Source organism: Carya illinoinensis, chromosome 12 (assembly GCF_018687715.1).
Source record: "Carya illinoinensis cultivar Pawnee chromosome 12, C.illinoinensisPawnee_v1, whole genome shotgun sequence".
Taxonomy (NCBI): domain Eukaryota; kingdom Viridiplantae; phylum Streptophyta; class Magnoliopsida; order Fagales; family Juglandaceae; genus Carya; species Carya illinoinensis.
This window is the reverse complement of record NC_056763.1, coordinates 1,400,275-1,424,908: the sequence shown is the minus strand read 5'-3', so window position 1 is coordinate 1,424,908 and position 24,634 is coordinate 1,400,275. Positions and strand designations below refer to the sequence as shown.

General features: G+C 39.6%; 1 protein-coding gene and 1 pseudogene across 2 annotated transcripts; both read right to left on the bottom strand.

The window, feature by feature from the left end:
- Positions 1-753: 753 nt before the first annotated feature.
- LOC122290075 overlaps positions 754-24,634 on the bottom strand; it is a 30,893-nt pseudogene continuing 7,012 nt past the window's right edge.
- LOC122289083 lies at positions 12,699-18,423 on the bottom strand. Of its 2 annotated transcripts, XM_043096005.1 has the most exons (7): positions 17,285-18,423; positions 16,388-17,203; positions 15,587-15,790; positions 15,234-15,502; positions 14,941-15,150; positions 14,729-14,821; positions 12,699-14,033 (listed from the first exon to the last, which is right to left on the bottom strand). In XM_043096005.1, exons 4-7 carry the CDS (start codon positions 15,486-15,488, stop codon positions 13,722-13,724), a joined length of 870 nt encoding a protein of 289 aa, XP_042951939.1. In that variant the 5' UTR covers positions 15,489-15,502; positions 15,587-15,790; positions 16,388-17,203; positions 17,285-18,423; the 3' UTR covers positions 12,699-13,721. The 2 variants fall into 2 exon arrangements, with proteins under 2 accessions (XP_042951939.1, XP_042951940.1); XM_043096006.1 differs by having other exon boundaries at positions 16,388-18,423.

Genomic DNA, 24,634 nt, shown 5'->3' with positions numbered 1-24,634 from the left:
TCAAGTGCTAAGTTAGTATCTTCAACCGTTGTGTTTTAATGGGCATAAAAAAAGTAGCCGTTTAGCCCCTTAAGTTGTTAATGTTGGCTTTATAAGGTTGTTAACGTTGGCTTAATTATTTCTCTTTTATTCTTTTTCCCGTTTACATCTATGTATGTCCTGGCTTGTTATTTGTCTAATATATATATGTGTGTGTATGTTTAGTCGGCCTTCGTAAAAAAAAAAAATAATAAAGAAAACAATAAGCTTTAGAAAAAGTGTGTTAAGAGAAACAAGCTTAGTGAGTATATGTTTTTTTTAGAGCATTTCTTGATAAAAGAAAGGTGTTCTTTTGGTAGAGTTTTGAGCTTAACCACTTGTTCAGAGTTGGTTCAGGCTATACGACGATCAGTTGGGTTGTTGTATCCGGAATGAGTCAAGTCAAGAGAACTTTTATTGCACCAATTAATTTGAGACTTTGTACACCGTATAGGGTTTAAATCTTCTTAAAGAGAGCGATATTTCAGTGCCTCAATCTAAACTGGTTTCATTTGAATGTTAATTTCATTGTAATTTTAATTATATTATTGTGTACTCCACTAACATGTCGTGTGTACCAAGCAAATACTATCGTTTGTAAACAGAATATATTAATTATTCTCTAGGCATTCGATTGAGAGAATGTTCCTAAAGATCATGCATGTCCATAATCATTCATTGGAGAATTTATCCATTCGAAAATGTAAAGAAACCAAAATAGCACACAATATCAATTAACTCGAAATTACAAGCAAAAGTACTCCCAACATAAAAAGCAAAAACAAAGAAAATCCCAACAAAACAAGCTGGTTTACACATCATGACAAGAGCATTAGAATCAGCAACTGATTCATGCCTAATAATTATGCCAAACACACCTAATTTATACACAAACAATAACTATTTAATTACCTAGTTTGAAGGTGGGAAGATAGATGCAAGGAACTCCTCGTCCTTCTTGAAAATCTGCATGTTCTTGGACTTCATTACAAACCCCACTGCTTCCTCATTAAACTCAAGGATGAAACACAACTTTATCAGCTCAAAGAGTGCACCAATATGATCGTTGTTTTCCCATAACAAAACCTCCAATATTACTTCAGAGAAATATGTAGCATACTCAATCATCTTCTTGTATCCACTGGATCTGTCCAACTTTTGTGCAAACAACTTTGAGGCCTCTCTATCCCAACATATCATCTGGCTCACTTTCAATTCAAAGATTTCCCTTGAAGGAAGTGATAAAGTATACTTTAGAGTGGTGGGTACGACTGTCTCCAGGAATGTCATATTCAGAAGCCCTTTAACAGCTTCATGTCGCCTCACTACTTCCATCTTCAACATAGGATCTGCTAGAAAACCAAGGATGAGCCTAACCAACCCTTTCTTAATCAAAATATCCTTTGATTCACCTGATTGAGTTGATCAACATCCACCATTGATGCTTCTTCCTTCTTTACCGATTCAGATATAGTCCGGACCCCAATTTTGCTGTACATTTCAAGCAACTTTGTCCATGGTAATGAAGGAGAGCTTCTCTTAGGATACCAAACAAATATGGGTTGAGGAGAAACCTATTCAAAAAGATCCTTCAGCAAAAGATCATCGGCAATGAAAACATCATGCTTGTTGGACAGCAAAATTTCATTTGAATCTGAAGCAACGGGTAATTTCTCCAACCAATTAGTGAGAGTTCCCTCAGTCTTTACACTCCAGGACTTAGAAACATAGACCCAAAACTTGAAATAGTCATCATGTGATAGTTAGGGTCTTGAACTTTCCCAAACCTTCCAAAGCTGACAATAATCAACAACAGAGGGATTGTTTTTAACATGGAAAGCCTTGAAGAAAAAAAAAAAGAGTAGCTTCTGGTCATATTATTTTTCCAAAACTTGTAGGTGCGAACTAAAAAGATCATCCTTGTCATGCAAAACACACTCTCCGGGGCTGACCCACTTTCCATTCTTAGTTCCATTTGGAATCCAAATCCTTTTGGCTGCTTCAATGTCTGGCTCCCAATTAAATTCACTCAAGTAGTTATAAATTCGAACTATATCAGAAAACTCATGATGGAAATCGAGGTGCCTAGGAATCAATAGGCATCCTTCCATTACATCCACGGTAACATGAATATGATTAAGCTCATTTTTGTATTTTCTAATGTTAGAACCATAAAAACCTTCATCAAGAAAAGGTCCATCTATATGCTTCAAATGAGAGCCCCAAGTAGAATAGAATAACAAGCACTGACTTGGAGGCCTATAACCATCATTCGTCTTCAACCATTTTTGAGAGATTCTATTCCAGAAAGTGTCTGGAAATTTGTAACTCCCATGATCATGCAATAAAATGTGGATGCATTCCAGCATGGCAACCACATATGCAAGAGTTATGATGGAAGTGTCCTGAGGGAAAAAAAGACCATCGGCAATAAACTTTACACCATCTTTGAATTCTGTGACAACCCCTATACTTTTCAGCTCTTTTTTGTATTCATGAATGTCCTTGCCATAATAATTGTCACTATCGTCTATGAAAATTGAAAGGGAGTATAGTAATTGGGGCAATTGATTGCCATTCTGGACCATACAGAATGCAATTGCTTGGAGATATGTGATCACCAAGCCTAGTTCGCAGCCACTTCACTTCAAGGACAAGTTTCCTAAGATTTGGAGGAAACTTATGTGGAGTATCATTTAGCAGTCTATAACACGACAAAAAGGAGAAAACATTTTCTTTCGTCATGGATGTTGTTTGCTGCTTGAAACTCTGGGCAAATACTTTGACTACCTCTTCAAAATCCACCTTTACACCTATTTTCCACAACTCATTTCTGTACAAGAAGATGCTGCCTCCATAGAAATCATGATCAATGAGTGGGAAACCGCTGAAAACCTGTAGGATGCAAGCCCATTGAGAGTCAAACAAGAAACATTCTCCTGGAGACTTGTAACCAATATTTGTCTTGAAGCATTTCAGACCACTCAATGTCCTGATGAGTTTGTTTGATTGTCCTAGATAATGCATACATTCCAATATCAATATAATAGCCTCAGCTGTCAGAGAAGAGAAGGATGAAGGTGATTTTAAATTGTCTACAATAAGCTTGTAACTTCCACTTAAGCCAATTAACACACCAAGGCACCTGAGTTCCTCTTTATAAGAAAGGATTTCATCCCCAAAGTAACCTGTATCGATGAAGGGGAGGTTACTGATTTGAGATGCAACTTCCCATTCATGATCAAACAAAATAGATCCAACTGGAGACATGTCACCCCTGGACGTCCTCAACCATCTTCTTTCTTTGATAGTATTGATGAATTTTTCTGGTGGAAGATAATTGTCCCTTAAAAACCTGATGAAATTCAGAACAGAGAGCACTTGGCTTCTAGTTAAAGTGGAGGAATCAGCAAGAGACATGAGATGCTTCCCAATAAATTCACATGCTTCACCATACTCAAACATGACGCTCATTGTCTTTAGCTCCTCCTTATATTTATTTATTTGATCACCATAGAAACTTTGATAAATCAATGGACTATCAGCAAGCACTAAGTCGTTCTGCAAAATGTTTCCCAGAGAAGAAGTAAGCATGAATGAACGAGATGGTGGCCTGTAACCCGAGCAGCCATTGGTAGTAATCTTCAACCAGCTACCTTCCTTTATACTTTCCAAGAATCTCTTTGGAATGTGACTCCTCCAACAATTCAAGTTATGAATCCAATCCAAAAGCAAGAATGCATTTTGTTTGGTGAGAGGTGCAGAAACAGCAGGAATTGCGACATTGGGAGGAGCTATATGAGGGATATCAGAAGCAGCAACATGAGTTTTAAGGAACTCCAAGAGCTGTTCTCCAGAACAAGATTCACCTACAAAAGAATCCGCAAGCAAGTATTCTTCTCCTAACTCAACATAGCTTTCACCTCTCCATGGATTTGAACTAATCAATTCTGCCCATTTGCTTTGGTTGGCAGGGACCAGAACCCCACCTTTCCTCTGCCTGATTAGATTCCCATGGTTATCTACGAGGGGCATAATACCACACAAATAATCTACTTGAAATTTTAACAGATGACTCTTTGAGTAAGAGTGATATAAGAAGTGAACAAAGGCAATGGCGAGCTTGCGGTCACTATTGATATAGTTATTAATGTGAACTGCATAGTCATATACATCCACAGCACCAACCTTGACATGTTCTTGAAGCCATTGTTGCAAATTCATCTTCTTAGGAAAGAATCGAATAGCTTCTTGTGTGCTTTGTGGCATAAAAAAAGACTGTCAATACAATGGAATTCCTAGTTCCAATTAATTAGCCATGAAGAATGATCAGGATTCTTGGATGAGAGCACCACCTTATATGAGTTTCTACATTCATCTATGGTACACAAAGATACATCCCCATCAACACCCAAATATTTTATGAGTGGTATGTTCTTCATCCTGGTGCTGTCAAGTTTTGACTTCCAATTCTCGGCAACAAATAGTAAAATCTCCAAATACACATTTTCGGCGACTCCTGCAACAAGGTTAGAACTCTCGATGCACTCGGCATACCATTCATTGTTGACTAGTTCCACTCCTAAGAAACTTAATACATGATCATACTCCCCTTTATCAAATGAAGGACTCGGTATATACTTTCCATTGCATGAGAGATTAAGCAAGCTCTTCCCCTCCTTCCCTGCCTTTTCCAAAATGTTCCAAAAATCAGGCATAAGCCTACCAACTTCACATGGTTTATGAAAAAACTTCTACTACGTATATGACTCACATGGCACAATATTTTCTTTAACAAGCTTTTCCTTGATTTAATTCCTCACTTTGTTCAACTCTTAATAAGAAGAGCTATTAACAGGAATGAACTTGAACATGGAAGCCAAACTTGATGGTGGATCATTCTCAGAAGTTTGAACTAGGGAGACAAAAGCATCAATAAAACCAGAGGACACAAAATCAAGAATCTCGTGGTTCCACTTGTTGTCCAAGAGAATTGTTTACCTTAATGATGCAAGAAGAAAATTATTAAGGCTATAGAGCCTGCACAACAAGACGAAAACAATTCCTCCAGCACGCACAAATAAGTCTGAGAATTCTAGAATATTTGTTGTAACCATTTCTTGTACAGATGTCATTACTTCATTTGATGCTACATTTCCTATTGACAAAATTGTGTCTATAAAAAGGAATTCACACTGCGTAAACATTTCATGGAAGGAAGAGGAATATTTTCGTGTACACTTGTCTCTGTTTTTCCCTTGTGACATTTCCTCATACGGTTGGTATGCTCTTTCTCTCACAAGCTTCAACATGGTATCAAGAGCCTAAAGACCCACGTCTGCTCAACCATGACAAATACCGATTCATCCTCCCTCCCCACCGTTTCCCCATCCATCACCACCGCTGTCTCCCACTCTGTTACTCTTAAACTTACCCTCCAAAAACTATCTACTCTGGAAACTTCAGATAGTCCCATTTCTCAAAGGTCACCAAATTTACGGCTATGTCGATGGCAGTATTTCTCCTCCTTCAGCCACTATCAACAAGAAACCCAATCCGGTTCACTCCCAATGGCTCATTTAGGACCAACTCGTTATTTCGGCTCTCACTTCCTCCATTTCTGAATCCCTCCTTACCCAAGTTCTTGACTGTTCTACCTCCCGTGAAGTATGGACTACTCTTCAAAATCTTTTTTCTTCTCAATCTTCCGCTCACATTATGCATACTAAATATCAACTGGCCATATTAAAGAAAGGGTTTCAATCCATGCCTGAGTATTTTAACAAGGCCAAAAATCTTGCCTCCTCTCTTGGCGCAGCAGGTCATCCCATTTCAGATCTTGAGCTCACCATTTACCCTTTTGCTGGTTTAGGAACTAATTATGAATCACTAGTCACCTCCCTCACTACCAGACCCGAATCTATACCTCTCCCACAACTCTACAGTTATCTTCTCAATCATGAATCCCGTCTCTCTCACCAAACCCAAACTCTTCTCTCCAAAACCTCCCTCTCTGCCAACTTTACAAATTTTCGCTCACCAAATTCCTTCCATTCTTCTTTCCGTGGAGGCTTCTCATCTAATCGAGGGGGACGTCGTGGTTGCGGCTCCCATCGTGGGGGTCAGCATGGCTCTCGTAACTCAGCTCCACCCAACCATAATTTCTCTCCTCATCCCACATGTCAGATGTGCAACAAACTTGGTCATTTAGCGATAAACTGTTATCATCGCTTTGATCACTCATTTCAGGCACCAGCACCCCCTTCCTTGGCTGCCAACGTTACCGTGTTCCCACATGCTACCTCCACAAACTCGTGGTTCCCGGACACAGCGGCCACGCACCACTTCACTCCTGAGTACATGAATATGAACCTTGGATCGTCTACTTATCAGGGCTCTAATCAGATCAACATCGGCGATGGCTCCTCCTTGCCCATACAAAATATTGGCTCGGCCCAACTCAGCTCTCCCACTGGCAACTATCTCTTAACTCATCTCCTTCATGTTCCCTCTTTATGTAAAAATTTTCTTTCGGTCCGACAATTTTGTCAAGACAATCATACTTACTTCGAATTTCATTCTGATTTCTTTGTTGTGAAGGATGCTCATACTCAAGCAGTGCTACTTCGGGGTCTCGTTGAGAACAACTTGTACGTCCTGCCATCCTCCACTGCGTCCATTTTTCCTACTTCATCATCACCTTCTCAAGCCTTCGTCACCTCACACAACACATCTCACCTATGGCACCTTCGTTTTGGTCATACTTCTCCACGGATCACTGCCTTAACTATCTCCCGTTTCAATCTTCCCAACTCCAATAATCGAGTTCCTGGCTACTCGGCATGTGTCCAGGCCAAGGCCCACGCCCTTCCGCATCCATCATCTCCAACCCAATCATCGCGGCCTTTTAATTTACTTTTTCTTGATGTATAGGGCCTGTCCCCTATTTTATCTTCCACTGGTTGTCAATATTATCTTTCTATTGTTGATGATCATACAAAATATATATGGCTGTTTACCCTACAATCTAAATCCAATGTGTCGTCTATTGTGATTGCTTTTGTTAATTATGTAAAAAATATTTTCTCCAGCAAAATCCTCTCCGTCCAAACCGATTGGGGTGGTGAATTTCATCCTCTCAAAACCATTTTTCAGAACTTAGGCATTACACATCGGGTCACTTGCCCCTATTCCCATCCTCAAAATGGCGCAGTGGAACGTCGTCATCGACACATCGTTGAGACGGGTCTTTCTTTGCTATCCCATGTGTCAATGCCTCAATTGTATTGGGCCGAAGCCTTTCTCACCGCCACCTTTCTCATTAATCGTATGCCTACACCCATTCTTGCCAACCGCTCTCCTTTTGAACTTCTCATGGGCCGGATTCCAGACTATTCCTTCCTTCGGGTTTTTGGCTCTTTATGCTTGCCCAATCTGCGGCCTTATAATAGACATAAACTAGACTATCGATCAAAGCCTTGTGTTTTTCTGGGCTACAGCCCAGATCACAAAGGATACATTTGCCTTCATGTGGAATCCGGCCGTAGATATATATCTCGGGACGTTCAATTCTTTGAGGAGCAATTTCCGTTTGCTCAGCCCCCTAACTTAACACCTTCTCCTAACCCACTGTCCTCACAATCATCACCGAGGCCCCCCTCACTTTCGGCCCACATACAGTCCATTCCTTCCACACCCATTTCTGAACCCGTAAGCCCAATAGCTCAGCTCAGCACTCCCACACTCCCGATCCCTTCTTCCCCTTCCTCTCAATCTAGGGCATCGTCTTCAGCTTCTCCCCCCGCCGCTACTTCTCAACTCAACCTATCACCTGAGTCATCACCTCTGTCTATTCCCTCTCTGGCCTCGTCCGACCCGCTTCTTCCTCAACCTACTCATCCCATGGTCACAAGATCCAAATCCAACATCCAATGTCCTCGAACCCACTCTGATGGTACCATCCCATGGCCGCCACAACCCACTCTTTCTCTCACTATGTCTTCGGCTTCTTCCTCCACACAGCCTCCTTCCATCCCAGAGGAACCTAGCTCATTTACCGAAGCCTCAAAATACCCTGACTAGCAATCTGCCATGCATCTGGAATTTCATGCTCTGTTGCAAAACGGTACATGGGACCTCGTCCCCTTCTCCCCCCACTACAATGTTCTAGGCTCGAAGTGGGTTCTCAAAACCAAGCGAAGGTCTGATGGTTCCCTTGAGCGCCGTAAGGCTCATCTTGTGGCCAAGGGTTTCCATCAACAACCCGGTTTAGACTATTCCAAAACATTCAGTCCCGTTATAAAACCGGTCACCATACGCCTTCTCCTCTCTATTGCCGTCACCTCTCACTGGGCACTTCATCAGTTGGATGTCCAAAACGCTTTTCTCCATGGGGACCTCGAAGAAGCTGTGTTCATGCAACAACCGCCTAGCTTCGTTCATCCAGATCATCCCCATCATGTTTGTAAGCTTCGAAAATCCCTTTACGGTTTAAAACAAGCCCCTAGGGCTTGGTTTGCCAAATTAAGTGATAAATTGCTTTCATTTGGTTTTCGTGCTTCTCGGTCCGACTCTTCTCTATTTATTTTCAAGAATTCCACCGATTGCTTATATTTGTTGATTTATGTTGACGATATCATAGTAACCGGTTCTAGTAATGCCTTGATTTTTGAGTTCATTTGGTCTCTTGGTTCACACTTTCCTGTCAAACACTTGGGCGAATTACACTATTTTTTAGGTATAGAAGTGAGTCGGGTCTCTTCTGGTCTCACTCTGTCTCAGTCCAAATACACTCAGGATCTCCTTGTCAAGACAAACATGCACAATTCCAAGTCAGTGTGTACCCCGATGTCGTCCTCTGTCAAACTTAATGCCTTGGATGGCAACACTTTTGAGGACCCTTCTTTGTATAGGAGTATCGTAGGCAGCCTACAGTACCTTGCCTTTACATGCCCTGACATTTCATTTGCTGTCAATCGGGTGTGCCAATACATGCACTGTCCACGCCAGCCCCACTGGCAAGCAGTAAAACGTATTTTACGTTACCTCAATCACACTAAGTCCCATGGTCTTCATTTTCAATCTTCCTCCACTCCCAAAATCTCTGCCTTCTGTGATGCTGACTGGGCTGGTTGCCCTGATGACCGCCGATCCACTGGTGGATTTTGTGTTTATTTTGGAAACCATCTTGTGTCATGGGGGTCCAAAAAGCAACCAACTCTAGCCCAGTCCTCTATTGAGGCCGAATACAAGTTTGTTGCTAACACAACCTGTGAGATTCTATGGCTGCAGTTCTTGCTCCAGGAACTTGGGATTTTTCTCAAAAATCCACCTCTCCTATGGTGTGACAACTTGGGTGCCACATATCTCGCAGCTAATCCTGTGATGCACTCAAGAACCAAACACGTGGAGCTAGACTATCATTTTGTAAGGGAAAGGGTTGCTGCCAAAACCCTCCAAGTATCCTTTATCTCCACCTTAGGATCAACTCGCAGATATTTTCACTAAACCACTCTTTACAGCCAGATTTCAAGCACTACGGTCAAGCCTCAACATCACAGTTGTGCCGCTTGACTCGCGGGCGAGTATTAAGGCTATAGAGCCTGCACAACAAGACGAAAACAATTCCTCCAGCACGCACAAATAAGTCTGAGAATTCTAGAATATTTGTTGCAACTATTTCTTGTACAGATGTCATTACTTCATTTGATGCTACATTTCCTATTGACAGAATTGTGTCTATAAAAAGGAATTCACACTGTGTAAACATTTCATGGAAGGAAGAGGAATATTTTCGTGTACACTTGTCTCTGTTTTTCCCTTGTGACATTTCCTCATACGGTTGGTATGCTCTTTTCTCTCACAAGCTCCAACAAAAATCTACTTGAATTATAAAAGGAAAGTTAGTAACCATCTCTGTGGGAAGAAATGCATAGATCCCAGGTGAACTAGTCCCTCTATTGAGATGCTCTCTAATAGGAAAATCCAATGTGATCATTAACTCTTCTACTTCCATTCTTCTTTCCACTCTATTTTCATGTCTTACAGAGAACCTTTACTTCCACATATAGTAGCTGCATTCTGCGTCAGACCCATTAATCTTTCTCTCAGCGGAGAGATGGAGAGTGAAGGACATAGCACCAATTTTCTTCCTTCTCACATAGTTAGTCTCGCTTGTAATAGCAATTGCACTAACGGAATTGAGCTTAGGGTCCTTATTATGTTACCTGACTGAGAGCCGCTTCAACTTTGTTAGGAATAAAAGAACTTCAGGATGAACACTTGAGAGCTGTTGTTTCACAGGTTTGACCTTATCAGGCTTCAAAGGTAAGACAATTGTTGTTGTAGGGAGAGATGTTTTGGAACCATATATCTGTTGTATATCAAAAAGAGTTGGGTTCTCCTCCACCCATTCTAGAACTATGTACCCAAGGTTGCAATGTGGGCAAGGCTCTTCGTTGAAACATATTTGATAACCATTGCTGAATATGTAGGGCTGAGCAGTAATGCGAAATACACTCTTGAACCCAATTCCTACATTTTTAACCATATGTTAATTTAATTGGAAATTAAAGAACATACATATCCTTCCCATTCTCCAAGAGCAAAAAAAGAAAATAAAATAAAATAAAATACGTGAGTGATGGCAACTCTAGAATTAAAGCTGGGATCCATACTTCCAACAACTTCCTTTAATGTTGTTTAGTTTTCATATTAAAGTTTATCCTTCAGTTTTTTCATTATAGTGAAGAATATAACTAATAATTAATGCATAGTAATCGAGGTTTATACTTTATATCTTATGATGGCACAGATCAAGTAATATCTTGAGCATTGAGAGAGAGAGAGAGAGAGAGAGAGAGAGAGAGAGAGAGAGAGAGAACTGTTAAGGAATAAGCTTTTAATTTCTATAAGTTACACTTTGAACACTCACTACAAGAATTATGGTCATTTGCATCGCAAGTTTTGGTTGCAAAAATAAGGAAAAATCGATGCAAATATCTTTTTGCATCGATTTTTAATCGTCGTTAGTTGGATGCTATTATTTAGTTATTTTTAAGTTTCAGTATCCGTTTAATGAAATGGTTGCTAATACCTTACCTTTTGCATCGATTTTGATATGTTGAAAAAAACCCAAAATTGGTTGGAATTACTCATCCCAACCACCTATGTGTTTGGATGCGAATGGATATTTGCACCTAGTGTTTGGATGCGAACGGATATTTGCATCCATAATAAATCAATGCAAAAATAGGATAGTTGGATGCAATTGGTGAAGGTGAGTTCATCATGTTTGTCCATTCGCATCCATAATAACTCAATGCAAAAATAATTTTTGTATGCGAATGGACATTTGCATCCACAATAAGTCGATGCAAAATAACTTCATTTGGATGCAATTGGTTCAAATAGTTTATTATGTTTGTCTACTCGCATCCATAATAACTCGATGCAAAAACAAAGTTTGATTGCGAATGGACATTTGCATCCACAAAAACTAGCCGCAAAATAACTATATTTGGATGCAATTAGTGTTAACAGTTTATCCTGTTGCTATTTCGAATCCATAATAAATCGATGCAACAAATTGGTCTGGATGCGAATGGGCATTTGCATCCACAATAACTCAATGCAAATATAACTTTATTTGGATACAATTCGTTAACTCGAGCGAACGTCGAGCGTTCCAATCTGGCTGAGTTAGCTCGAGCGCGGGTCGAGCGTTCAACTCTGTGTGGGTTCGCTCGAGCGCCCTGTTGAGCGAGGGTCAAGCGAAAACATCTGCTTTGTTTTATAAATCTCACGTTGTTAATGTGCATCCATCCATAATTTGGAAGCAACTACTCTTTATTTGTGGATTTTGCATCAAATTTATGTTGATGTAAATACATAATTAAAAACATTCGGATGGTTTAGATTTTCTGAGATGCACATAATATCTTTATCATCCAAAACTCAGTTCCCTACAACTAATTTTACAACTACACGTACTGTACATGCTTGAGCTTTTAAGAGTATATAAATCATTAATTTGGAGAGTTATCAACTGCTGGCCTTTTTGGAAATTAAGTTGATTCCAAATATTTACCACTCAAATTGGCTAAGACAATTAAACATATACATAGTTTAAGATATATATATATATAAACTGTTATAAAAAACCCATTAATTAGTTTATACATATCCCTATAATGTATAAACTGGAAGAAACTACTATATAGCAATTAGCATGGCACATTCCGTAAACCTGCATGTTTTCAGCCGAACTATAGAAATGGCTATGTAGTAGTTTTCCCACGGTGCAAATGAATCATTCCATCAACCAAATCAACCCATTGAAATTCCTTGTATTTTCTAACTAAAGTCATGACAAAAAATACCTCAACTACAGGCATTCTGCAATCCTATATACCAGCAGAAAAATCATCTACACAATTCCAATAATACATATCACCAAGTATATCTACAAATTTAGAGACACATGCTCTGCATGTTCTACTCTTTGATTCAGCCAAAACACACTCTGCATTGCCAATATATGTATTAACATGTTACATGTCATAGGCAGCAACCACCCATATACTTAGCTAGTTGCCCATTTTCCATTACAATTACCAGTTTAGATAATAACTAGCTGTACATAAATAACAGAATTTCATTATATTAAACTGCTAATATCATCTAGTTGTGCAAATTACATAAATAACATCATATTACATTCCAGAAATTTGTTAACCAAAATAATATAAACACTTTCCATGTACTGGATTAGTGGGTGGGACATCTTTAAACACAAAATGAATGTTGGGGAAGGAGGTGTGGGTCAAATTTCTGAAACCAAATTGTTCCCACTTTCAGCATCTCTCTATCATCCTTCGTTTCACCAAACTAAGGTGCAGCATTTCAGGGTTTTCGATCATCAACTTACTACCATGCTTCTTTCGGGGCAGCACCCAATATGCACATATATATAAGCAGCCACATCTTCACAACTATGCAAGAGTCTTACTTCAACCAACTGGTCAACCATTTCAATGTAAACAAACATTGTTCACACTCATTTCCCTAATAGTTTATAAATATCATGCACACAATTTGTATCCATTTTGTGGAGCTAAATTTAATCACAAACCATGGATAGAATATAACCATCAAATATTGAAAAGGCCCATATACATATATATTTATTATTGACTGGTTTTAATGAAAACCAGTCAGAAGGGGATTCTTCCTATAGCTTTTAGTATACCCAGCCCATGTTTAATTGACCTAACCCCAGCCACACAATAAACCAACTAATTTCTGCAGTATTATTGGTGAAATACACATGTTTCTAACTCAAGAAACCCAAATGCACCACTCCTTGTCATGTCCAGCAATCACAACAACACATATACCAACATTTTTCAATACTGACACATCCATAAAATTACCATGAAAGTCAATATAACCTACCAGCATAATCATAGGGTTAATTCATTATTAGTCTGTAAACAGCCACCAATAACTACACAGCCACCAATAGCTCCCACACCTGCTACTCAGCTAGCTCCCACAAAAAAGTTTCTTTAACCCCCCACACCCATTAACAAAACCCATCCCACTATATAAGAACCCCAAAAATTCCCAAAAAATGTTTTTTTTTTTTTTTTTTGTTTAACATTTGGTCACTGAGTCTCCCCTTCAGACTCTCCGGCTGATTGTCATTCAGCCAACAACCACCTCAAGATTTTGTCAGTTTCAAGCTGCCTCTCCATCATTTTAATCATATCTCCTTTCATAACCTCTACAGTTGGCTTGTGATACTCAGCGTCTTTCTGATGTCGTTCCACTAAGGTAGCGTATTCTTTATCCCGTTGACGGTCACGTTCTCTTGTTGACTCTGGGATTACCATTTCACCTAGGCCTTTTGCATAGCCAGCCTTATGCCCGAGTACCTCCCTAAATATAGCTGCTACTGATTCTTCCGTACGTTTTTCAGGTTCCAAACTATTCATTTTTTCAACCATCTCTTTCTGCATATACAGACAAATCTGTTATATGGGGGATTGATCCCTTGCTGGAAAATACTAGATATCTTAAGCAAGTAGTCTTGCAACAAGTTATGCTCTAGCTTAATTATTTCTAATTGACTACTCAAAATATTAAAAGACTGAAATGAATCTTTTCTATTTTAGGAGTCACGAATTGATTCCACTTCTTCGACCAGCGAACATCTTTGTAAAACTCCACCAAGTTGACCCCTTCAAATCGCTATATGTTGAAAAAAATGACCAGGTCATCACAAAACAATTCAGTGAATCCAAATACATTAGCAAAATAAACATTACTCTTGATGCCTTAATCTTATCCAGCTGATATAGAATCATCTAAATTGAGTCGACAACTATAAAGATTGTCAACTTAATGCCCATATAACATTCATGTACTGAATTGGTTTAGTTTGTCACCAAGTCCAATGTTTTAACAAACCACAAAAGTCCATAGATAATTTCCAACGTTGACAGCAATGACTGGCTAGCTAAACATGGATAAAAACAACACATACTACTCAGATGCAAATTCAACAGTATATACTAACACAATAACATCCAATGCAGCTAACATGATTATGCACAACAAGTGACTGCCATCAGTTCTTTTGCTAAATTTTCAAGTGTAGAAATATACCCAACCTATGTATATTTTTTGAAGATCACAACTCTTATACCTTTTCCTCTAGAATCCTTACGAATGATTTCCTCCCTGCTTTATGATTGATGTTGTGCTTTTTGCGATTCTCTCTATTTTGGTTGGATATTTTCTGCATACAACAATCCAATCTCATGAAACAGTGGTTAACATGAATTCATTCCTACCTATCCTATGTCTAATTCGAGAATATAAAAAATGGAAACAATTGACCTTAATTAGAATACATACCTTGAAGGAATCACTTCCCCACCGTTCACACAGTTTAGCCCATACTAAGGGGTTGACCAAGATTGACCCGGATGCCAAGGCCTCCTCATGGCTACCATATGAAAGATACTTTTTGTGCAAGCCACAATGGAAAGCACTAAAACGCTTATGCAATGCTTTCATAACTGCCATCCGATGATTATAAAGATCCCAATCCAATTCTAAGTCACCCTACACATGGTAATTGTTAATGTGTTTTTTCATATGGCCATACTATAGTCAAATAATTGAGAAAATGAAAGTAAATGGCTTACTCGGACTCGCTCAATCAACTCATCCTTATCGGCCTTAGGCACATCGGTCCATCTATAATAACTCATGTCAGCATTATGTTTCAATATCCAACTTATTCGTGTCGTAAACATCTCGACATTTTCGCAACATGGGGCCATCTCTCCATCGCTAATTTTAAGAGGTATTTTACCATGCTTTCGAAGTTTGTTGAACTCAGTGCACTTCGCAGGCCCCCGTCCAGGTTTCTTCTGTTTGACCGGCTCTGTTACAGGCATTGTGGCGGGCTCCGCTAAAAAGTAAACAATTAGATAAACACATTATCCTTGTTCAAAGAAAGAAACTTTCAAAAGATAATAATTTTTGTATTGCTCACCAATATCGTCTCTATGACTCTCAGGTCCCGACCTTGGAGGTTCGGTAGAGTCATCGTCACTTGGCTCATCAGGGTCTCTAGGGGTTTGTGAATTTATAAGGGGTCGACGTGATCAGCCTATAAATGCGTAAGGTTCAGGCTGTTGTCGTATAGAAAGACCCCATCCTCTCCCCCTTCCTCCTCCACTTTGTGCCATAAACTTTCCTGAAATTAAGTTATGAGATTATTAATGTGTCCCACCGCTTTATAATTATATGCTTCATTCACACTCTACCATTGAATGTTATGAACTACCACTTCCCCTAGCTATAATAATTACTATAAATTTAAGTCACTTCATATATAAACGCACATAGCATATATGCACTTAGCATTATAAAGTCATTGAAGCCCATAATGAGTATATATAATAGGGTCTTGGGTACCATTAAATTATTATAGTAGTACTCTCATGACTAACCATGTGTGGCTCATTGCATTCAAGTATCTAAAGTACTAAGCTCATTGCACATTTAGTATGTAACTGTACAATATCATAAGGCATATTCAAGCAAGGATGACTATTGGAACCTCACTAAATTTGAACCCACATTGTCATCAAGTACTACTTTTCCAGCATTCAGCTTAGTAGTAAAATATTACTACAACGCATACAGAAAGTTTTACACAATCCAGATAGATTTCCTCCTATATTATGCTAACTATTAATCTTACAATAACTTGTAACAAAGATACATGTGTTGCAGCAAACAATTAGTGACTATTTGAGTGTGCGATGCGCTTTAAATGACCAATTTTTACCTCTTGTATTGCTGCTCCTCATGAAGACTCTACTCCAGATACAAACTGCCAGGCTATATTATGTAGAAACAGAATCCTCTTCACCAACACTTTTTGCCCCTTATTGTCTCAGTTAACAATATTAGTGAGTACTGATAATATAAAGCAGAAAAATATGAGATTTACTGTATTTTCCAGACATGGCCTATTGCCAATTAGTTGTTGCAAATTTAGATTAACTATAATGCCTCTGTACAATTAATGAGGTAATTTCATCCAAGTTTTCTGTTATTCCATGCAGTTGTTCAGTTTACAACTTTCATTGCTACTATGTTCCAACTAGGTAATTAGTGATGTAAATTTGTATTCATAGGTTGGTGGTGTACTTTAGCTAACAAAAGACCAAACCAGGATGCTGTGGGGTCGGACTATGGTGCAGGAAGTTGCACCCTTTAAATCCAACCTTTTGTCTCCTTTAAACTGATTACTTCACTCCAGCACAAAATGGCTCTCTACATCTACTCCAATCCTATAAATGTTTCTATAGTATGGCCCAGTTCAACACTAACCTAGTGCTGTGTGGACTCAAAAAATAAAATAAAAAGAAAATAGCAACCTCTCGGGTAGATGATCTGCATACCTTTGAGAGAGAGGCTGAGATACACCCAGCAGACATTCTCCTCCCTAGTGCACTCCAACCAACTCCAACAAAAATTATAAAAGAAGTGGTGAAATCTACGTATGGATAGTGTGCCCTTGAAAATCACGTTTCCCTGAACTTTTGACACTAGTCACAGCTGCTGGATGCTATATGTCAGTGCATGCATGTTGACTCATCTGTGAAAAATGGTCAAGATTTTCATTAGGAGGAAGTGGGTGAGAGGGAAGAGGAAGTGGCAAGTATACACAGAAACTTACCCAGGTGAAAGTCTCGAGAATACACTTCTGTAAATCCCATGAGAAACTCTTGTTAGCTTTTGTATTGAGGAGTGATCAAACTTTACAATTTTGCCTCTTAAAAAAAATATCAGCTTGTACATCTCCCGCTCCTCAAAGCCTCTGTACTTTGGTTTTCCCTCCATTAGGTACTTTTCCCCCCACTTGAGAGCTACACCACACTGCCAATTAAAACCCAAATTTTGTTCAACCAACTTCAACTTAGTCAATATTAGCCCCTTAACAATATTACTTCAGTTTTTAACAGCCAGCCACTACCATGGTTTTTGTTTTTATCAGATTAACACATTCACAGCCACTCCCACTCAAATTGTTGAAAATACGATCAAGATACACTTGCTATCAGCCCTTTAAATCACATCAGCCCAAATTATTATTAACCTATGCTTTTACTTGAAAGTCAATATTCGTGGCTTAAAGATATTTCTTCAGCTTTCCCAAATTAAGTCAAACCTATGGCACTTAGTCAATATTAGTGGCTTAAAAATATTATTTCAGTTTTTAACAGCCAGCCACTATAAAAACTAATTGTTTTTATAAGATTGAGATACACCATAGCCAAGTAAACACATCAGCCAAATTAAGTCAAACTATGGACATGACTTGGTCAATATTAGTGGCTACACAACATTACTTCAGCTTTTAACACATTCACAGCCACTCCCACTCAAACTAATGAAATACGATTGAGATACACAATAACAGCCCTTTAAACACATCAGTCCAAATTAAGTCAATTGAAGTATAGACAATTGGTCAATATTAGTGGCTCATCTGTTATTACTTCAGCTTTTAACACTTGCCACTGCCATTGAAATTGTTTTTATAAGAATATAATTTACAGCATTGAAAATTATTGAAACCAACTTTCAAACCTAGTTAATGGCTCACGTACCCTTAACTCCTTAATGCTCAAGTGGCAGCAAAAACTGTTTTTTTGTCAACAATCTTGTCTTTAATTGCTAAGAATATAAAATAGTTTAAGTCATACATAAATATGGCCATATTTGGGTTGATTAAATTTATTTTGAACTGCCACAAATGTAGATGAATGATTAAAATTCTACAATTATACATTAGTTTAATAACTCCCAGTGGTACAAAAATATAATTCCCAGTTCAATTATATATTATAATTGAGTACTAGAGTTCTCTATAACATCATTCCAACACAAACTGAATTCTATGCCCATTTTTTGGATTACACATGCTAAAGAAATTTATTCTTGCATGCACAAGCTTGTAGCATAACAAAACCAGCCTATTTGAGATCAACATATATGAGAATCAGGAAGATGTTATATTAGGGGTTCAACATAATTGAACTTGTGCAATTAAATTCAACATGTTACAATGTATTTAATGACAATGAAATTATTTGTGCAACTAATTGTCATGTGCCTTGTAAAATAACATGAACATTAGTTTACCTACCGTACAACCATTCACTAGCCTTTTATAGTCTACTCTGAGCTATGCTCTTCTGATGAGGAAAATTCTTCCTCATCTGAATATTCCCCATCATCGTATCCAACTTCTGAACCAGATCCAACATCGAAATCATTTATAAAGTCTGCAACTCTTGAGCCATGTCTATCCGTACCCACAACCTCTCGTGCATCAATATGCCTAGGTGTTATATTAGTCCGACTTAGTGGAGTTGACAAAGGGAAGTCAGGACATTGGGCTGGTGTGTAATCAAATGATGACTCGTTGTCTTGATAGGCACCATCATCACTTGGGTCGGCCAAATTATCTTCTGAGATTGTTGGCCCTGGTGGTATATCTTACACATTCCTATTGGTGAACTTTTGCACTACATACCAGTTACCTTTAGCCCTTAGATCTTTAATGTAGAAACATCGGGAAGCCTGACATGCCAACACAAATGGCTCATCCTTATACCAAGTCTTGTCCATGTTGACACTAGTCATATGATCATCCACTCAAACCCCTCGTCTTTGATCACCAACGTCAAACCATGAACATCTGAATAAGTACACACGACGCCATCCCATATAGTGTAACTCCACCACGTCATGGATAATACCATAGAAGTCTAAATTATTAGTCTGATTGTCACCAGTTACCAGGACACCTGAATTCTGAGCACACCGTCGTATTTCACGTTGCTTCGTATGAAACCTTTTTCCATTCACAATACAACCAGAGTATGATGCAACCCATATTAGGTCCACATGCTAACGCATATAGATCTTCGGACACAGCAAGTGGGTTGATGGTACGCTGGCCTTTAACCTATTGCAATTTTTAACCTCCCAAGTCAGTTATTATAGTTTCATCATAGTGTTCATATTAATGAGGGATGTCATAATTTCATTAGGAAAATGTAAGAACTTACACGCTACTTGAACCATGTTTCAAAGTCGTGTTGATGCATGCGATCAGCTAAATTTGGGTTCAATTGCTGACATATTTTGTAGTGCTCTCTGCATAAAATTAACCCATTAGTGTGGAGTACTTATAGTCCCCAATTTGTGGGACACATCAAAAAACTCAGCAGCTTCTTTGGGATAATTATGGGTACATACTGTAGGTAGGACCAACCTCTGTGCAGTTGTGAAGAATGTACCAGCTTGCTGAGCTAAGCAGTTTAGGATCTAAAGCCACATTAGAGGCTACACCCAAGGGACAAACTTTTTGGTTGAAAATCGAAAATCCATCTATAGTCACCTCTTCTCCACCATCAATATTGCAGTCTGCTCGATTGAACTTCGTCTGAACATCCTCCAGATACAGTGAGCAAAATGTTAAGCATTCGAGGTGATTGTTGGTTTCCGCTATTGAACCTTCTGGCCGTGCTTTATTCTTAACATATCGCTTGAACTTGCTGAGATATCTCTCAAATAGGCACATCCACCTATATTGTACTGGGCCCGCCATTATGGCCTCACGGGGTAAATGAACAGTGAGGTGGACCATGACATCGAAAAATGAAGGCGGGAATATCATCTCCAATTTGTTAAGTATGATGGCAATATCATTTTCCAATTGCAATAAACGGTTTTTATCCAGTGTCCTAGCCACCAACTCTTTGAAGAAACTGCTCAGTTCTGTCAATGCCAAGGCAATATCCTTTCTTAAGAACCCGCCGAAACACATACAGATATTTTTCAACCCAGATATTTTACAATCACATTCAGAAACACAGTGGTTAATATTGGCCGCAAACCCATCTAGGAATTTGACCTCCGACAGCCACTCACAAAATTTATGCCTTTCATCTCTGTGTAATGTGTACAAAGCATTTGGCATTTTCAACCGATCACCATCACACTTAAGAAGTAATTCTTTTCAGATACCCAAAATCTCCAGGTCAAGCCGTGCGTTGACATTATCTTTTGTTTTTCCGGCAATGTTCATCAAGGTTCCGAGAATGTTATCGGAGATGTTCTTCTCAATATGCATAACATCTAGATTGTGACGTAACATTAGTGTTGCCCAATAAGGCAAATTGAAGAATATGATACTCTTTGTCTAGTTCAACTCATCAACAGTGCGTTTTCTCTTCCTATGAGTTTTACCAAATTGCACATTCCCAAGTAGTTCTAGTTGACTAAGGATATCTGAGCCAACTAAAGATGGTGGGCCCACTCTATGATCTTCTTTATCATTGAACAAATGTTTCCTCGATCTCCAAATATGGTTAGGTGGTAAGAAACAACGATGTCCCATGTAACTATGCTTTCGGCCATATTTCAACCAAATTGCCTCTATACCCGCATTGCATGATGGACATGCTAGTTTTCCTTTAGTTGACCAACCAGACAGATTTCCATATGCTGAAAAGTCATTGATTGTCTACAATAAAGCAGCATGCAACACGAATGTCTCTGATGTGGATGCATCATATGTAGGTACCCCATGTTCCCATAGTTCAACTAACTCATCGAGCAAAGGCTGCAAGTAAATGTCAATGTCATTCCCCGGTGATTTCGGCCCAGGAATAATGAGGGATGTCATAAAGAATTGGTCTTTCATGCATAACCACGGAGGCAAGTTATACGGTACGAGGATCACTGGCCAGACGCTATAAGGTTTCGCCATATTGTTGAACGGATTGAAGCCATCACTTGCCAATCCTAGCCTAACATTACGAGCATCCTCTACAAACCAACTATGGTCTGTATCTAACTTCTTCCAGGACTCAGAGTCGGCTGGGTGCCTCAAGGTAGTTTCATCAGCCACTCGTTTTTCTTTATGTCATCTCATATCACTTGCTATCTATGCAGACACATATAGCCGCTGCAATCTTGGCGTCAACGAGAAATGATGCAAAACCTTTCGAGGGATGACTCGTGTCCCATGTGTACTTGAAATCCACCTCGAAGCCCCACACCTAGGGCACTCATTATTCTCAGCATTATCCTTCCAAAATAATTGCAGTCGTTGGGGCATGCATGTATCTTTTGGTACTTGAAGCCCAAGCCTCGCTCTAGTGACCTTGACTCCTCATATGACTGTGGCAATAATGCATCAGGTAAGGCAGACCTTAACAATGTAAGCACCATGTTGAATGACTTAATTGACCAATGGCCAATGGTTTTAATGTGTAGCAACTTCACAACAAATGAGAGTTTTGAAAATTTAGTACAACCTGGAAAAAGTGGTTGCCGGGCATCATCCAATAATTGGGAAAAAGATGACAGTGATATATCTTCAGGTATGGATGGGTTAGTTGTGCATGGAGTGCTATCTTGCTCCTCATCAAATAGTGCACCCACCCATACGTCATCTAGCATATGGTCCATGTCATCAATGTAGTCGTCGTCATCACTATGCTCCAATTGGTTATCCTCTTCATTGCAACGTCGTGTTTCCTCCTCCCCATGATATATCCATTGGGTGTAAGTTAGATTAATCCCATTGATGAACAAGTGACTCTCCACTTTAGGTATAGGCCTAAAGAGATTATTACAACATATATGACATGGACACCGAATACGGTCACGCCCCATAGCATGGCTTCGTGCTGTGGTGAGAAATTGGTTGACCCCTTCGGCATATGCAGGTGATCAAACTTGATTAGTCAAACTCATCCAACTTTTGTCCATCTATAAAGGATTATAAGACATTGTCAGTTTAGTTGCAATGCCAACTAGTTAGATAGAGTCAAATAGATATTATTATTTGGATTTGGCTAGAGATTTACTAGATTATATTTTGAGTAGCAACTTAGGGCACCCAAATATGGTATGCTTCCTTTTGTTAACATTCATATGGGTACACATGGTCCCTAATGGTTAATAATGGATTCAACCATGCTTCTATGGGACGTTCACATTGATTTCAATCGTACTAGACCTAAGATGTTCTATTTATAGATCCAATCAAAGAAGGCGCTTCAAAATCCTAAATTCCAAGTGATATGGAACATTGGCTCGAGCGAAGTGTCGAGTGAGGGTCGAGCGGCACATTCTGCCTGAGTTCACTCGAGCTTAGGGTCGAGCGAATGTAGAGCATTCCAATCTACCTGAGTTCGCTCGAGCTCAGTGTCGAGCGAGGGTCGAGCGTCCAACTCTGCCTGAATTCGCTCGATCTCCATGTCGAGCGGGAGTCAAGCGTTTAACTCTATCTGAGTCTGCTCGAGCGAGGGTCGAGCAGGAGTCGAGCGTTCAACTCTGGCTGAGTTCGCTCGATCGTCCTGTTGAGCGAGAGTACAGCGAATGTCTCTGATGTTTAAAATATTGTTTGCAAATCACAAACCACAATTCATGAATATACATGACAAGTATAGGTTAATGAAAAGAAATATTTCATTAAGCAATTAAAAAGAAATGTTCAAGAACAATCAGTCATACAATAGCAGCTAACATGAAATACTGAAACCCAAAAGATAAAATCAAACGCTGCTATTCCCGTACGAAAAAATGTGTTACTAACAACAACACTCCCCCTAAATTAGTACTAAGCTCCCCCTAAATTAGTACTGTACTACTCCCCCTTTTTGTCACAACTGGCAAAGGATCTCAATCATCACCATCTGCAGGACTGCCACCATCCTCATCATCCTCATTAAGTTGCTCTTCAATGTCGTTGAAACGTTGGGTCAAAAACTGCCGCAGGTTGTCAACTTTAACATCTAGGCTATGCACTGTAGCATCTATAGTATCGAACCGAGCATCAAGGTGGGCTAGATACTCAAGAACCTGCTGAAGGCTGGGCTCGATCGAACCGGGTACCGAAGTGGATGGTGCCGAACTAGACAGCTGAGAACTGGATGGCTGAGAGCTCGAAGACTGAGAGGAGGGAGTGGGAGGATGCTCAACAAGGAGAGGGTGCGGGGTGGTGTGAGCACGACTAAGCTGTACAGTCTTACGACCAATAGGAGCCTTAAGTGCAATTCTAGGCTCCTGGGGAAGAAAAACTACTGACTGGGAGATGGCTAATCGGGTGATTAGACAAGCTAATGGCAAACCAGTCCGTGTTTTGGAGGACCGAAAAGCCTCAAGAATGACCTGACACAGAAGACTTCCTAGATCAATGGAGACACCATTGATCAAGGCATATAGAAGAGTGGTGCAGTCAAGACCCACATCACTATGATGACCAGTAGGATCTAGATTAGTAAGAACAATCCTACTGAGAATGAGGTAGTCAAGTGTAAAACGAGCAATCGAAAGAGGGGTCGTCCATTCCCAATTACTAGACTGACCACAAAGACATCCAGCAATGACTTGTGGACTGGGAGGAGATGTCCGTGTATAGGGATACACTGGATGGGACACACGAGGGGCATTTAGCAGATCTGCTATCATGCCCACAGTCACCCGAAAGAGAATGTTCAGGAGACTGACCTCAAACGAGCCATCATCAGATATGGCATGAATGTTGGAGTAAAACTCTCGAACCAACTCCACAGAAGGAGTGGGAGGACCAGTGGTCAAGGCCTGCCATTGGCGAGACTCAAAGATGCGAGAAATGATGGTCTCGGTAAGCTCACCTAGAGAGACTTCACGCTTGACTATAGGAGTACGATGAGAGAAGTTCTGAGAATACAACTTTTGTACCCGTGCATTATAGAAATGGGCTTGAGCGGGTGCAGGGGGGTTGTGGCGAGGACGAACACGTCGAGACATGGTTTTGGCTATAGACAGAGGCAGTGACGTTAGACAAGGCTAAGGTAATGTGAAGACCTGATGAATGCATGTCTAATATGTCAAATGCATGATGATGATAAAATCATATCGCTTGATCTTCATGCCAACCATGCCAACTAACCATGACTAAAGTGCTTGATGTCTATACGAGCATTTCAGCAAGCATGTGGTGAACATGCTAAAAGTGATA